This window comes from Zeugodacus cucurbitae, chromosome 4, assembly GCF_028554725.1.
Source record: "Zeugodacus cucurbitae isolate PBARC_wt_2022May chromosome 4, idZeuCucr1.2, whole genome shotgun sequence".
NCBI classification, from domain to species: Eukaryota; Metazoa; Arthropoda; class Insecta; order Diptera; family Tephritidae; genus Zeugodacus; species Zeugodacus cucurbitae.
Genome location: NC_071669.1, coordinates 34,990,468 through 35,006,459, shown reverse-complemented (window position 1 = coordinate 35,006,459; position 15,992 = coordinate 34,990,468). Strand labels below are relative to the sequence as shown.

The following is a 15,992-nucleotide window of genomic DNA, read 5'->3' as shown; positions in this document are numbered from 1 at the left end:
CATGCCCGCTGCTGGTGAATGCTTGTGGCATTATTATTGTACTCGTATTGTTTGTGCGGTCAAAGTGGCCAAATAAATTTTATTTGTTTTCTTCGCAATTGAATAAAATGTTCTTTTAATGTTCTGCTGAAAAGTTGCAATCGCACACTGGCTGGTGGTTTATTGCAAAGGGGGATTAGTCGCCTCGCAGTTGGTTGGATCCGCACTTGCCATCTTACCGCCAGGCTACATGTGGACGTATTCTTTATGCCATGCTTGACTCTGGACAAATGGCGCCTATGCAGACATTATCGCTATCGGCAGATACCATACATATCTGGCCAATCGTTCGATGTTTTGATAATCATTTTCCTTTATTTGTACACATTTTGTTTTTATTGTTCTGGGTAAATGCTTGGCCGCGTGGAAATAAATACTTTGAATGCGTGCATATGTTAGGCATTTGCCCAAAGGTTTTTAACGGTTTTTGTTGTAGCATTTGCTGTAGAAAAGGTGGAATATTAAATCGCTTCACTGCGAAGGTATGATGCACTTCAATTTCTAAGTATACCTTATATTCTGCTATATAATGGGCAAAATATTTGTCCCTATAAAGAAATAGATTATACACCCTTTGCCAAAAACTTTTGTGGGGAATTGAGATTCGATATAACTCAACTTTTCTAGTCATTATATCCATCTATTGGATGCCTTCTTCTTCTTCTTAACTGGCGTAGAAACCGCTTACGCGGTTATAGCCGAGTCCACAACAGTGCGCCACGCATCTCTCCTTTTGGCGGTTTGGCGCCAATTGGTAATACCAAGTGAAGACAGGTCCTTCTCCACCTGGTCCTTCCACCGGAGTGGAGGTCTCCCTCTTCCTCGGCTTCCACCAGCGGGTACTGCATCGAAAACTTTCAGAGCTGGGGCACTTTCATCCATTCGAACAACATGACCCAGCCAGCGTAGCCGCTGTCTTTTTATTCGCTGGACTATGTCTATGTCGTCGAACAACACATACAGCTCATCATTCCATCTTCTGCGGTATTCGCCGTTGCCAATGTTTAAGGGACCGTAAATCTTCCGCAAAACCTTTCTCTCGAAAACTCCTAGTGCCGTCTCATCGGATGTTGACACCGTCCACGCTTCTGCACCATAAAGTAGGACGGGAATGATGAGGGACTTGTAGAGTTTAGTTTTTGTTCGTCGAGAGAGGACTTTACTTTTCAATTGCCTACTCAGTCCATAGTAGCACCTGTTGGCAAGAGTGATTCTGCGTTGGATTTCAAGGCTGACATTATTATCGGTGTTAATGTTGGTTCCTAGGTATACGAAATTATCTACAACTTCAAAGTTATGACTGTCAACAGTGACGTGGGAGCCAAGACGCGAATGCGCTGACTGTTTGTTTGATGACAGGAGATATTTCGTCTTGTCCTCGTTCACCACCAGATCCATTCGCTTCGCTTCCTTATCCAGGCGGGAAAAAGCAGAACTAACGGCGCGGGTGTTGTTTCCGATGATATCAATATCATCGGCGTACGCCAGGAGCTGTACACTCTTGTAGAAGATTGTACCTTCTCTATTTAGCTCTGCAGCTCTTATAATTTTCTCCAGCATCAAGTTAAAGAAGTCGCACGATAGCGAGTCACCTTGTCTGAAACCTCGTTTGGTATCGAACGGCTCGGAGAGGTCCTTCCCGATCCTGACGGAGCTTTTGGTGTTGCTCAACGTCAACTTACACAGCCGTATTAGTTTTGCGGGGATACCAAATTCAGACATCGCGGCATAAAGGCAGCTCCTTTTCGTGCTGTCGAAAGCAGCTTTAAAGTCGACAAATAGAAGGTGTGTGTCGATCCTTTTTTCACGGGTCTTCTCCAAGATTTGGCGCATGGTGAATATCTGGTCAGTTGTTGATTTTCCAGGTCTAAAGCCACACTGATAAGGTCCAATCAGTTTGTTGACGGTGGGCTTTAGTCTTTCACACAGTACGCTCGATAGAACCTTATAAGCGATGTTAAGGAGGCTTATCCCACGATAGTTGGCGCAGATTGTGGGGTCTCCCTTTTTGTGGATTGGGCAGAGTACACTGAGATTCCAATCGTCGGGCATGCTTTCTTCCGACCATATTTCGCAAAGAAGCTGATGCATGCACCTTATCAGCTCTTCGCCGCCGTATTTGAATAGCTCGGCCGGCAATCCATCGGCCCCCGCCGCCTTGTTGTTCTTCAAGCGGGTAATTGCTATTCTAATTTCTTCACGGTCGGGCAATGGAACATCTGTTCCATCGTCGTCGATTGGGGAATCGGGTTCGCCATCTCCTGGTGTTGTACTTTCACTGCCATTCAGCAGGCTGGAGAAGTGTTCCCTCCACAAACACAGTATACTCTGGTCATCAACCACTAGATCACCGCTGGGGGTCCTACAGGAGTGTGCTCCGGTCTTGAAACCTTCAGTTAGTCGCCGGATCTTTTCGTAAAATTTTCGAGCATTACCCCTGTCGGCCAGCTTGTCAAGCTCTTCATACTCACGCATTTCTGCCTCTTTCTTTCTTTTTCTGCAAATGCGTCTCGCTTCCCTCTTCAGCTCTCGGTATCTTTCCCATCCCGCTCGTGTTGCGGTCGATCGCAACATTGCGAGGTAGGCAGTCTGTTTTCTCTCCACTGCGAGACGACAATCCTCATCATACCAGCTGTTTTTTTGGCTTTTCCGAAAGCCAATGGTTTCGGTTGCAGCTGTACGTAAGGAGTTTGATATGCCGTCCCACAGCTCCCTTATACCGAGATGTTGATGAGTGCTCTCAGAGAGCAGGAGTGCAAGTCGAGTAGAAAATCGTTCGGCTGTCGGTTGTGATTGCAGCTTCTCGATGTCGAACCTTCCTTGTGTTTGTTGACGTGTGCGCTTTTCTACACAGAGGCGGGTGCGTATCTTAGCTGCTACAAGATAGTGGTCCGAGTCGATGTTGGGACCACGAAGCGTACGCACATCAAAAACACTGGAGACATGTCGTCCATCTATCACAACATGATCGATCTGGTTGCGAGTGATTCGATCCGGAGACAGCCAAGTAGCTTGATGGATTTTCTTATGCTGGAATCTAGTGCTACAGATGACCATATTTCGGGCCCCGGCGAAGTCGATCAGCCTCAGACCGTTTGGTGATGTTTCGTCATGGAGGCTGAATTTTCCGACTGTTGTGCCAAAGACACCTTCTTTACCCACCCTAGCGTTGAAATCGCCAAGCACGATTTTGACATCGTGGCGGGGGCAGCGCTCATATGTACGTTCTAGGCGCTCATAGAAGGTATCTTTGGTCACATCGTCCTTCTCTTCCGTCGGGGCGTGGGCGCAAATCAGCGATATGTTGAAGAACCTCGCTTTGATGCGGATTGTGGCTAGACGTTCATCCACCGGAGTGAATGCCAGGACTCGACGACGGAGTCTCTCTCCCACCACGAATCCCACACCGAATTTGCACTCCTTTATATGGCCGCTGTAGTAGATGTCACAAGGACCCACCTTCTTCCGTCCTTGTCCCGTCCATCGCATTTCTTGGATTGCGGTGATGTCAGCCTTTACTCTTACGAGGACATCAACCAGCTGGGCAGAGGCACCTTCCCAATTAAGGGTCCGGACATTCCAGGTGCATGCCCTTATATCATAGTCCTTTATACGTTTGCCGTGGTCGTCATCAAAAGGGGGGTTTCTCATCCGAGGCCTGTGTTTCTTATTCACTGGTTATTCGTTTTTATGTGGTGGGTCCCAAGCCCTACGCACAACCGCATAAGCGGGATTCGCCTTCTCACTTTAGCTCGCTTCCAGACGGATGTCTGTTGGCTACCCAGAGGATACTTGGTCTAAGACCGGAAGTTGTGAGCTGCTTGAGCCACATGTAAAAGAATCGTTCCTGGCCACTCCCAAGTGAATGGCAGTCAGAAACTTTCCTCACTTACGTGAACTTCTACATATGACTCCATCCTCCAATGGATGCCTACTTCCCGTATAATAAAATTTTAGAATTCCATCTGATTCGTTCACTTTATAATACGTATATAAAGGATTTTTCAATAAGGCCACTACAAATAGAACACAAATTGGGATATCAATGAAATTCTTTATTCCTGTGAAAGTGCCATTATGTATGGAACTCGATTTCTTTTGCATGGCCATTAAGGGCACGCTTTCTAGTATAAATCGGCCAATACTGCTGCAATTTCACGTTCGGCCCAAAAATATACGGTTATAATTGAGCGGTAGAGATTCACAGTAACGTGCCGGTCTTGATTATTACGGAAGAAGTACGGCCCAATGACACCGCCGGCCCTTAAACCGCACAAAACCATAATGCAACCGCACAAATGACTCATGGAGTACCTGTGGATTGTTGCCTGACGCATATTTTGCTTATTGACGAAGCCATTCCGCCAGAAATGAGCCTCATCGCTGAAGATGATTTTTCGATGAATTTCTGATAATTTTCAAGTTGTTCTCAGCCTAATTCACGAGCATACGACGACTCTGGTGGTCAAGGGGCTGCAGTTCTTGCGTCAATTTTATCTTGTAAGGATGTAGACCAAGATCTATTCGCAAAATTCATCACATTCCCTAGCTCTCATTTATGAACCTATTATTAGGGTTTTAAAAAATACGGTGGGCTTTATTTCGCATATATTAGTTTATATGTGAGATCTCTTAGCAAAATTAAGTAAGCGTATACTCTTGGATACACTGTATCTTGGTGGTGAAAATCGTGAAATCGGTTCACGAATTACCCTCATATACTATATATGATGATTTTCGTTATTCCAGTGACTCAATAAAATTGCATCAATAAATTGCAAGAGTATAAAATGTTCGGGTACACCTGAACTTAGCACTTCCTTATTGGTTTTTAATTAGATTTATAAGTAAAAATCGGAACGATCACGAAGGCAATCAACCGATTGCGTGTAATAGTTTATACATATATATTTGGCGTAGGAAACGCTTTAAGCGATTATAGCTGAATCCATCAGAACGCGCCACTCGTTTCTCCTTTTTGCTTTTTGGCGCCAACTGGAAACACCAAGTGAAGCCAGGTCACTTTCCACTTGATCCTTCCATCGGAGTGGAGGTCGTCCTCTTCCGCGGCTTCCTCCAGCGGGTACTGCATCGAACACTTTCAGAGCTGGAGTATTTTCATCCATCCGTACAACATGACTTAGCCAGCTTAGCCGCTGTTTTTTTATTCGCTGAACTATGTCAATGTCGTCGTATAAATCGTACAGCTCATCGTTCCATCGTGTGCGGTATTCGCCTTTGCCAATGTTTAGAGGACCATAAATCTTGCGCAAAACCTTTAACTTGTAGAGTTTAATTTTGTTACGCCGAGGGAGGACGTTACTTTTCAATTGCCTACTCAGTTCAAAGTAGCACCTGTTGGCAAGAGTGATTCTGCGTTGGATTTTGAGGCTGACAACAATGTCAGTGTTGTTAATAGGGGTTCCCAGATAAACGAAATTATCTACAACTTCAAAGTTATGACTGTCAACAGTGACGTGGGAGCCAAGACGCGAGTGCGCTGACTGTTTGTTTGATGACAGGAGATATTTCGTCTGTCCTCGTTCACCACCAGACCCATTCGCTTCGCTTCCTTATCCAGGCGGGAAAGAACAGAACAAACGGCGCAGTTGTTGCTTCCGATGATATCAATATCATCGGCGTACGCCAGCAGCTGTACACTCTTATAGAAGATTTAGCTCTGCAGCTCGTATAATTTTTTCCAGCATCAAGTTAAATAAGTCACACGATAGTGAGTCACCTTGTCTGAAACCTCGTTTGGTATCCAATGGCTCGGAGAGGTCCTTCCCAATCATGACGGAGCTTTTGGTATTGCTCAACGTCAACTTACACAGCCGTATTAGTTTTGCGGGGATACTAAATTCAGGCATCGCGGCGTAAAGGCAGCTCCTTTTCGTGCTGTCGAAAGCAACTTTAAAATCGACAAAAAGGTGGTGTGTGTCGATCCTCTTTTCACGGGTCTTCTCCAAAATTTGGCGCATGGTGAATATCTGGTCAGTTGTCGATTTTCCAGGTCTAAAGCCACACTGATAAGGTCCTATCAGTTTGTTGACGGTGGGCTTTAGTCTTTCACACAGTACGCTCGATAGAACCTTATAGGCGATATTTAGGAGGCTTTTCCCACGGTACTTGGTACAGATTGTGGGATCTCCCTTTTTATGGATTGGGTCGAGCACACTGAGATTCCAATCGTCAGGCATGTTTTCTTCCGACCATATTCTGAAAAGAAGCTGATGCATGCACCTTATCAGCTCTTCGCCGCCGTATTTGAATAGCTCGGCCGGTAATACATCGGCCCCTGCCGCCTTGTTGTTCTTCAAGCGGGTAATTGCTATTCTAATTTCTTCATGGTCGGGTAATGGAACATATATTCCATCGTCATCGATTGGGGAATCGGGTTCGCCATCTCCCGGTGTTGTACTTTCACTGCCATTCAGCAGGTCGGAGAAGAGTTCCCTCAATAATCCCAGTATGCTCTGGAAATTCATTACCAGATTATCTCCTCGGTCCCTACATGATAATGCTCCGGTCTTGAAACCTTCTGTAAATCGCCTGTTCTTTTCATAGAATTTTCGAGCGTTACCCATGTCGGCCAGCTTTTCAAGGTTTTCATATTCACGCATTTCGGCCTCTTTCTTTTTACGTGAACCCCGAAACACATTTACATTCTAATAAGATCATTTGATTACATAGACAAACTTAAATAGTAGATCCCAGGTATACATACGTTGCAATATTATATGAAATGTTTAAATTCTTATCGTTGTCATTGTTGCTGCTTTCTTGCTGAAGTAATGGGCATACCCCTAAATTTTAAAATGCAGAAATGGAAATCAACAGTAAAAAGAAATATTAACAAGGAACGGGTAGGTGGAATATCGTTTTTAAGCTGAAGATATTCGTAGCAAAATGTAATTTTATTATTCAAATTATTATTTTTTAGCCAAACAGCTCAGAAGTTAAACAAGAAAAAAAATATATAAAAGACAAATTCACATCTGATACAAATACTTTCGTGGATCACTTTATGCAGCATGTGGCGCTGGTCATTATCAATTACTTTTATTTATAAAGAATTTAATGACAGTGATTACCTGATTGTGTTATTCACATGTATTGATAACAGCACGTGCATAAATTAGCATAAATCAGTTTATTCAACCTTGATAAATTTATTTTTAGATTTTATTTTCAGTGGAATTATCTCACAAACCCTAAATGATGCAATTTTGATACCGCTAATGTCATTCTAAAAATACTAAAGCACAAAATATCTCAGAGCCTGAAAGTGGTGGATGGCGCGCAGGTTCACTATTTGTGAATAATGTGTGAATCAAATATGCATATGCATCAGCGAGAGCGAGAACGTATTGAATAACGGAAAAGTTCAGCTGATCACACTGCACCGACGGATTGCATCATATCGCGCATAAATAACTCTGTATTGAATCGAATTCGGAAGACTTTACCCAAATATTTGGAAAAATTATTTCAGGAATTTGTTATTATTATTTGCTTGAATCAATAAGCGAGTTCTAAAAATTAATATCAAAGTTGTTTACGCCCGCCCTGGGCTCAACCGATTGCATGTATGATTATTTTTCACATGCATAATTCGTTCACATTGGATTATTTTGGATTATTATCATCAAATCGATTGAGGAGCTGTATTTTTATTGAAAAGTTTTCCACTACAGAAATCAGAAATCAGCAGTGCTAATAAATAGTGATAATACAACACAATTCATTTGTATATGTTACATATTAATAACGCTGCCTGGTTGACTACATATGTATGTAGTATCCCACCTTAGTTGTTTTCTGCGTTTATTCGGTTTTATTTATTAGTTGTTAAAATTATATTTAGTTAGCAACACAAATTGTTTGCATCGAAAACAATACAAAACATTTTTGATTTTTTGATTGTGAGTGATAAGGTTCATCTCGAGTTTTAACACGATTTATGACGTCATGTGGTCAGTGCTTTATACAAAACTATGTTGATGGCGCAGTCATCACCAGATGGGAATGACTACTGTTGGTCAATTACTCACACCCAACACACAAATACCCATATACATATTTATTATCTTCTATAGTTGAATGTGCCTCCATTTCTATTCACTGCGAAACTCAATATTCTTTAGCACTTTCTGTTGATTTTTGTTTTCTAAATCCATTATACACTCGGGTGGACATATTCAACCGAAAACAAGTGTTTGAACTACATTTATGTACATGAGCTTGCTGACTGCTTTGCAAGCGTTTTAGGCCTTCTTATCAGTTCCTGTGTTTAAGCAAACGACAAACGACGCTAGGCAAGCCCCGAACTGCTGATAAGGCATTCGATTCCAATGGTCTTGATATTGATGAATTGCCTCACAAATCTGAAAAACAAATCGAGCTGTAACAGATTAATACACAGCATCGCGCCAAGTTGTTGTTTAATTCAAGTTCTGATTGTAGTAAGAACGGTCGTAGGCGGTCTTGTGAGTAAAGTGGAAATTTTTATTGGAAACTGGATTGCAATATTTTAAATAAAGAACATTTTGATTTTGGAAACTTTGCGAATTTAAAAAGTAACAAAATAAATATTATTACGGAACTTTAAAAAGGATTCTCAACCAACCATAATGTCTTGTTCGAAAAACACCGAAGCCTGCGGAAAATGTGTAAACGTGGGTATGTACAAACGCTTCTCCAGAAACTTTATAGATCACTAAGTGTTTATAGCGCTATAAAAAAAACTATAAAAACTATATCCTGGTCAAACCCAAGAATCCAATCTTCTGTTACGAAAATATTTCTTACATTGATTTGTGTGTGAAAAGTTATGTCGTGATGTTAAAAGTGTGAATGGTATGACAATAAAGGAAAATGTTATTTAACATTTATATGCCTAAATGCCTTAGAAATGGCTAGTCTGATTAATGCAATTGTTTTACATAAGATACAATTTGAAATTAGCAACATTTTGCAACATTCGCAATTATTTTCAAAGTTCCCGCAAGATCCGTATTATTAAAATTATGTTGTTGTAATTATATGTGTTTTATGGATTCTCTTATCAGGCGTTCTCACATATATTCATTGTATATTCACGTTTTCAGCCTCTAATAATGCCGTCACGAAGAATCGTTCGAAATGTTTCCCTGATAAAAAGTACAAGCAGGTTCAACCAACTGGGAAAGAAGTGTCGGGACTGACCCACGAATGTGGTGTATTTGGAGCAATAGCCTGCGGTGAATGGCCGACACAGGTTAGTAAACTAATAGCTTTGTATTTAAAGACTGCTGTGCTACTTATATTAATCAAATAACTTCTAAAGCAATACCAAGCGCTGCAAAAAAGTTTAATTATTTACGAATTTCATTGTCCTTACAGTATCTATGTACATAATATCTTGAAAGTATATTAAAAACAAGTAAGGGTAGGATAAGTTCAGGTGCAAACGAACATTTTATACTCTCGCAATTTATTGATATAGTTTTTAAGATAACACATAAATTGACCCATATATTCGGCATAAGGTCCAATAGAAAAACGAAAATCATCATATATATGTATATCACATCATATATATAGGCTAAGATATTTCACATATTAACCGATTTATAAGCTATTAAGTCCATCGTATTTTTGAAAATCATATAATTAAGTATATGAAAGCTAGGGGAAGTCATTACCCGATTTTAACCATTTCTGATACAGAGGCACACTATTAGAAGAAAAAGAATTCCTCTGAATTAAATTAAAATATCTGAGAGATTTATCTATATTTTCGGTGAAAAATTGACCTTAGGCACTCAGTTCTTTATATTCGATATCCGGGGCAAATATATAAAAATATGTTATATTCCGATTTCGACAATTTTTTCACAAGTGATGCCACAGATCATATACAGTATTTGTGTAAAGTTTTATTCCGCTATCTTCATTGGTTCCTTATTTATATACTCGTATTATAAAGTGAAGGAATAAGATGGAATTCAAAATTGAGTTATATGGGAAGTTGTCGTGGTTGTGAACCGATTTCATCCATTTTCCACACGTGTCATCAGGGTGTGAAGGAAATATTATATCCCTAACTTCATTGAAATCGGTCGAGTAGTTCCTGAGATATGTTTTTTAACACATATGAGGGCGACGCCACGCCCATTTTCCATTTTGTAAAAAAATCTGAAAGCAGCTTCCTTCTGCTATTTGTTCTGTAAAATATAGTGTTTCTGACGCTTTTCGTTAGTGAGTTTACGCACTTTTAGTAATTTTCAACCTAACCTTTGTATGGGAGATGGGCGTGGTTATTATCCGATTTCTTTACTTTTTGGACTGTATAAGGAAGTGGCAAAAAAAAGTGCAGAAAGTGCAGATTTTGACCATCATCATCGAAGGCAACCCTCTCATGGTCTCAAAGAACATATTTGCCAAGTTTCGTCAAGATATCTTAATTTTTACTCATGTTATCTCTTGCACGGACATACGGACGTCATCCTGATAATTTTGATATATATAGCCCTATATCTAACTCTTTTATTTCAAACAACCGTTAAGTGAACAAAACTATTATACTTTCTTTATCAACTTTGCTTCGAGAGTATAATATTAATAATATAAATTTCATCCAACTATATTTACAAATCGTGCAGTTCTTGTAGCCCAAGTTTTCTTAAAACATTTGTTAATCTTTCTAAACTTAAATATGTATATGTACATACATATATCTCAAATAAGGATTTCTTAAACATCTTTTGCATTCAAAATGTCAACATTTAAAATAATCATTTAGGCAATTCACAAGCTTTGTTGTATTTTAATATTCTTAAAAAATACGACACTTGTGAGCAGCCTTAACTGTTGTATGTCATATTTTGTCATATTTGTACACTTAATCAGCTGATAGTGAAAAATTAAGAAGACAGAAATGCTATATATCCGCGAGCGCCGATCCGCGATAAAAAATCATCAATATATATATGCGATCATCCGATTTTGGCCTTAGCAAAAAGAAACATAGCGATTTTTGCTGAGGCCAAAACCAGATATATGTCCGTATTTTCCAGATATACACAATGTGCGGTGTAAATCGGTTGAGAAGTGTTCGGGCAGAAGGGCACGAGCAAAACCGACCACTGACCAACCCACGGTTCTTCACAGAAAACCGACTACCCACTCGTCGAAGTTTTTCCCCAAAGCCCCACCCACCGACCGCCCACACTGCCACGAGTGTGTCCCAAAAAAACCGGTTACTGCAGTACTAGGTATATGCCGCAAAAAACCGAAAAAATTCGGCAGCAAGTGGGTAGAGGTATAGAATAGCGAACTCAAGAAACATACCACGTAGTGTTTTATCAGTCATATTTTAATTTTGCATGTGAAACAACAACAGTGTTGGTATGACAGTAATAAAAAAATATGACGATATGACACACTATGACACCTTGTGAATACCCTAATTGTTTATATTTTCATATTACCCAAGCCACAAATAATTCCTTTATTACCCAGAATTAGCTGGGAATAAAGTTTAGGTTACCCGATTATATATTGAAGTTGGCACAATCGTACATTATATATAAAATTCGTTGTACATGTACATATATGTCATTAAACTCTTCCAACCAGGAATTAAAGGTTGAATCGAAAATAAACTCATTAAAAAATAATAAAATTAGTTACTTGGTATTCCTTGACATACTGAGGACATTTTTATTTAACCGGTGCTAATGCTAAAGAGGGGTGGGTACCTATTGATAAAACATATTTGAAATGTAGACCGAGTCTTGTCCCCTAACTACTACAACTACATCAATCAAACTTAGTATAAATATTTCTTTCTTTGTATGTGAATAACATTATATTTTGACATAATTATGCTATGATGTCAAAATGGGCGAAATAGTAATGAAACCACGCCTACTTCCAATTCGAACTATTTTAAACTGCACTAGATTTTTACACAGTTATACGGTTTTTTAATGAAACCGTCTGATGGGGAAAGATATTGAAAGAGATTAAGTTAGATGCATATGCAGAAATATATGAGGGAGTAACCGAACATATTTGTAAAACCTAATATTAGGTATATGGGAGCTAGTAGAAGTTATGTCCCGTTTTTACCTATTTTTGGCACACAAACACATTATTTGAAGAAAAATATTTCCTCTTAATTTCTATAAAATATATGATGATATCCAAATTTTATCAGGTTATCTTAATTTTTACTCAAGTTATCGCTTGTAGGGACGAACGGACAGGCAGACATCGGAATTTCAACTCTACTCGTCAACCTGATCACATTGGTATAAATAACTTTATATCTAACTCGTTTTATTTTAGGTATTACAAACAACCGTTGTATGAACAAACCGATTATACTCTATGCAACATGTTGCGAGAGTATAAAACTTATTGGTTTGCGGATTTTTATGGAGCTTAGTATTTTCATTAATTAATACGTCTAGTCATTTTGATCTGACTTCTGTTCATCAAACATACGTTCTATTTTAAATCTGGAACAAATCGTATATTGTTTACAATTTTTGTGTTTCTAGAATCTAAAGTAAAAAATAATGTTTTTATGCGTATGAGAAGGCAGACCCTCGTAGAGGTATAATATGTGTAATTTACATTAGAAGTATTGACGTCAGTAGTTGAGGGGTTCAGTTGTTATTGTAATGTTTGATTAAGATTCGATTTATGCGATGAACGAGGAGTCAATTAATGGTAATATACTCAGCTTCTGCCCGTTATCAAAGCAGCGCATAGCTTGCTTGGGGGTCTTAGCGCTGTTGTAATTGTTTTTGTTTACAATTCTTCAACATGATAATGCAAGTTGTTATTGTTTATGTCTTCAATGACGTCAAACCAGTGGACTCATTTATCGGTCATTGTAACGGGTGATTTTTTTGAGGTTAGGATTTTCATGCATTAGTATTTGACAGATCACGTGGGATTTCAGACATGGTGTCAAAGAGAAAGATGCTCAGTATGCTTTGACATTTCATCATGAATAGACATACTAACGAGCAACGCTTGCAAATCATTGAATTTTATTACCAAAATCAGTGTTCGGTTCGAAATGTGAAATCCGCTTTTTTATCGACAAATTTTGTTCAGCGATGAGGCTCATTTCTGGTTGAATGGCTACGTAAATAAGCAAAATTGCCGCATTTGGGGTGAAGAGCAACCAGAAGCCGTTCAAGAACTGCCCATGCATCCCGAAAAATGCACTGTTTGGTGTGGTTTGTACGCTGGTGGAATCATTGGACCGTATTTTTTCAAAGATGCTGTTGGACGCAACGTTACGGTGAATGGCGATCGCTATCGTTCGATGCTAACAAACTTTTTGTTGCCAAAAATGGAAGAACTGAACTTGGTTGACATGTGGTTTCAACAAGATGGCGCTACATGCCACACAGCTCGCGATTCTATGGCCATTTTGAGGGAAAACTTCGGAGAACAATTCATCTCAAGAAATGGACCCGTAAGTTGGCCACCAAGATCATGCGATTTAACGCCTTTAGACTATTTTTTGTGGGGCTACGTCAAGTCTAAAGTCTACAGAAATAAGCCAGCAACTATTCCAGCTTTGGAAGACAACATTTCCGAAGAAATTCGGGCTATTCCGGCCGAAATGCTCGAAAAAGTTGCCCAAAATTGGACTTTCCGAATGGACCACCTAAGACGCAGCCGCGGTCAACATTTAAATGAAATTATCTTCAAAAAGTAAATGTCATGAACCAATCTAACGTTTCAAATAAAGAACCGATGAGATTTTGCAAATTTTATGCGTTTTTTTTTTTAAAAAAGTTATCAAGCTCTTAAAAAATCACCCTTTATTTGTCGATAAGGTAACCAGTTGAAAATGCCAGTTTTTAGTATAAAAATAAATAAAAAAATGTCTTATATTATAAAACACAATTTTAAACCGGATCCATTATTTTTATTTCCAGATAGACATTGCTCAGTGCATTTTCCTAGGATTAGTAGCACTGCAGCATCGTGGACAGGAGTCGGCCGGCATCGCTACAAGTCTAGGAAAAACTGCTAAAAATTTTAATATTCACAAAGGAATGGGGATGATCAGTAATCTCTTCAACGATGATGCCATTCGAAAACTAAAGGGTAACTTAGGTATTGGGCACACTCGATATTCCACATCCGCTGCATCGGAGGTTGTGAATTGCCAGCCTTTTGTCGTGCACACCGCACATGGCGCTGTGGCGATTGCGCATAATGGTGAACTGATCAATTGCGAATCTTTGCGTCGAGTGGTGAGTATCTGGGAAATGTTTGATATCAATTTATGTTCTCATTTCGAACCAATGCTTTAAGGTATTAGAGCGCGGAGTTGGCTTATCCACGCACAGTGACAGTGAGTTGATTGCCCAATCACTATGCTGCGCACCTGAAGATGCCAGCGAACACGATGGGCCCGACTGGCCAGCTCGCATACGACAGTTCATGACACTTGCGCCGCTGTCATACTCATTGGTCGTTATGCATAAGGACAAGATCTATGCCGTACGTGATTCATACGGTAACCGACCGCTTTGCATTGGCAAGATTGTGCCAATCACACTGGGTCATGGGAAGCCAGAAGATGCACCCGCAGAGGGTTGGGTAGTATCGAGCGAAAGTTGCGGATTCCTGTCGATAGGTGCTCGTTATGTACGGGAAGTGGAACCCGGTGAGATTGTAGAGTTGACTAAAAACGGTTTCCGTACAGTGGACATTGTGGAGCGTCCAGATTACAAGAAGATGGCCTTTTGTATTTTTGAGTATGTTTATTTTGCACGTAGCGATTCGACTTTTGAGGGGCAGATGGTATACTCGGTGCGATTGCAATGTGGTAGACAATTAGCACGAGAATGGCCTATCGAAGCAGATATTGTCAGCTCAGTACCAGAGTCGGGCACAGCGGCAGCGCACGGGTACGCAAAGGAGGTAGAAATATATTTATAGTAAAATTTTCGTTTTCACTCATACTGTTCGAATTCGTTTTCAGTCCGGCATACCATTCGCCGAGGTGCTTTGCAAGAATCGATACGTCGGTCGCACCTTTATTCAACCTTCACCACGACTCCGACAATTGGGTGTGGCAAAGAAATTTGGGGCTCTCTCAGTTAATTGTGAAGGCAAACGTGTCGTTCTCATTGACGATTCAATAGTCAGAGGCAACACCATTGGTCCTATCATCAAGTTGCTACGAGACGCTGGTGCCACAGAAGTGCATGTCCGTATCGCCAGTCCACCGCTAATGTATCCTTGTTATATGGGAATTAATATACCAACTAGAGAGGAGCTTATTGCAAACAAGTTGGAGCCCGACGATCTGGCAGATCATGTTGGTAAGTCGATCATATGCGTGTTTTATTGCCTCTTTTGTATGCTGTACAGTGTAATTATTCGCAGGTGCTGATAGTTTAAAATACTTGAGCGTGGCTGGACTCGTTACAGCTGTGGAAATAAACAAAGCCAACACTAATCCCATTAAGTCGGGATACTGCACTGCTTGTCTGACTGGAGAGTATCCTGGTGGTTTACCAGAAGAGCTCAGTTGGTAGCACTTAAATTTATATTTGATGGAAAAGATTCGCTACGCGTTTAAGTATTCATAATTTAAACCTAAGAAACTTTAAATTAATTTATTAGTTAAGGATTTTTATATTTTTGTATCATAATATTTTGTAATCAATTAATGAAGAATAACATCTAATGACTTTATGTTATTATTGTTTCATTGCCGTAGTTAGACATTGTGCTGTGATAGCTAGCTGTAAGCAGAACGCACATACTGCATTTGCTTGTGAAGAAACTCCGTTGCCTTCAAATTCATTAGCCATACCAAAGGTACTTTAAACTTCAGTTATTCAATGTGTGCCAATTACGTGAATGTATTTGATATAATTAATTCGCCTTAAAAGAGTTCACTTATTATTGTTTTACAATCC

At 39.9% G+C, this 15,992-nt stretch overlaps 1 protein-coding gene across 1 annotated transcript; it reads left to right on the top strand.

Moving 5' to 3' along the window:
• Positions 1-8,448: 8,448 nt before the first annotated feature.
• On the top strand, positions 8,449-15,765 carry Prat_0 (amidophosphoribosyltransferase). The gene is made up of 6 exons (XM_011191138.3): positions 8,449-8,721; positions 9,150-9,298; positions 13,992-14,312; positions 14,374-14,985; positions 15,047-15,389; positions 15,454-15,765. Exons 1-6 carry the CDS (start codon positions 8,673-8,675, stop codon positions 15,603-15,605), a joined length of 1,626 nt encoding a protein of 541 aa, XP_011189440.1. The 5' UTR covers positions 8,449-8,672; the 3' UTR covers positions 15,606-15,765.
• The last annotated feature ends 227 nt before the right edge of the window (positions 15,766-15,992 follow it).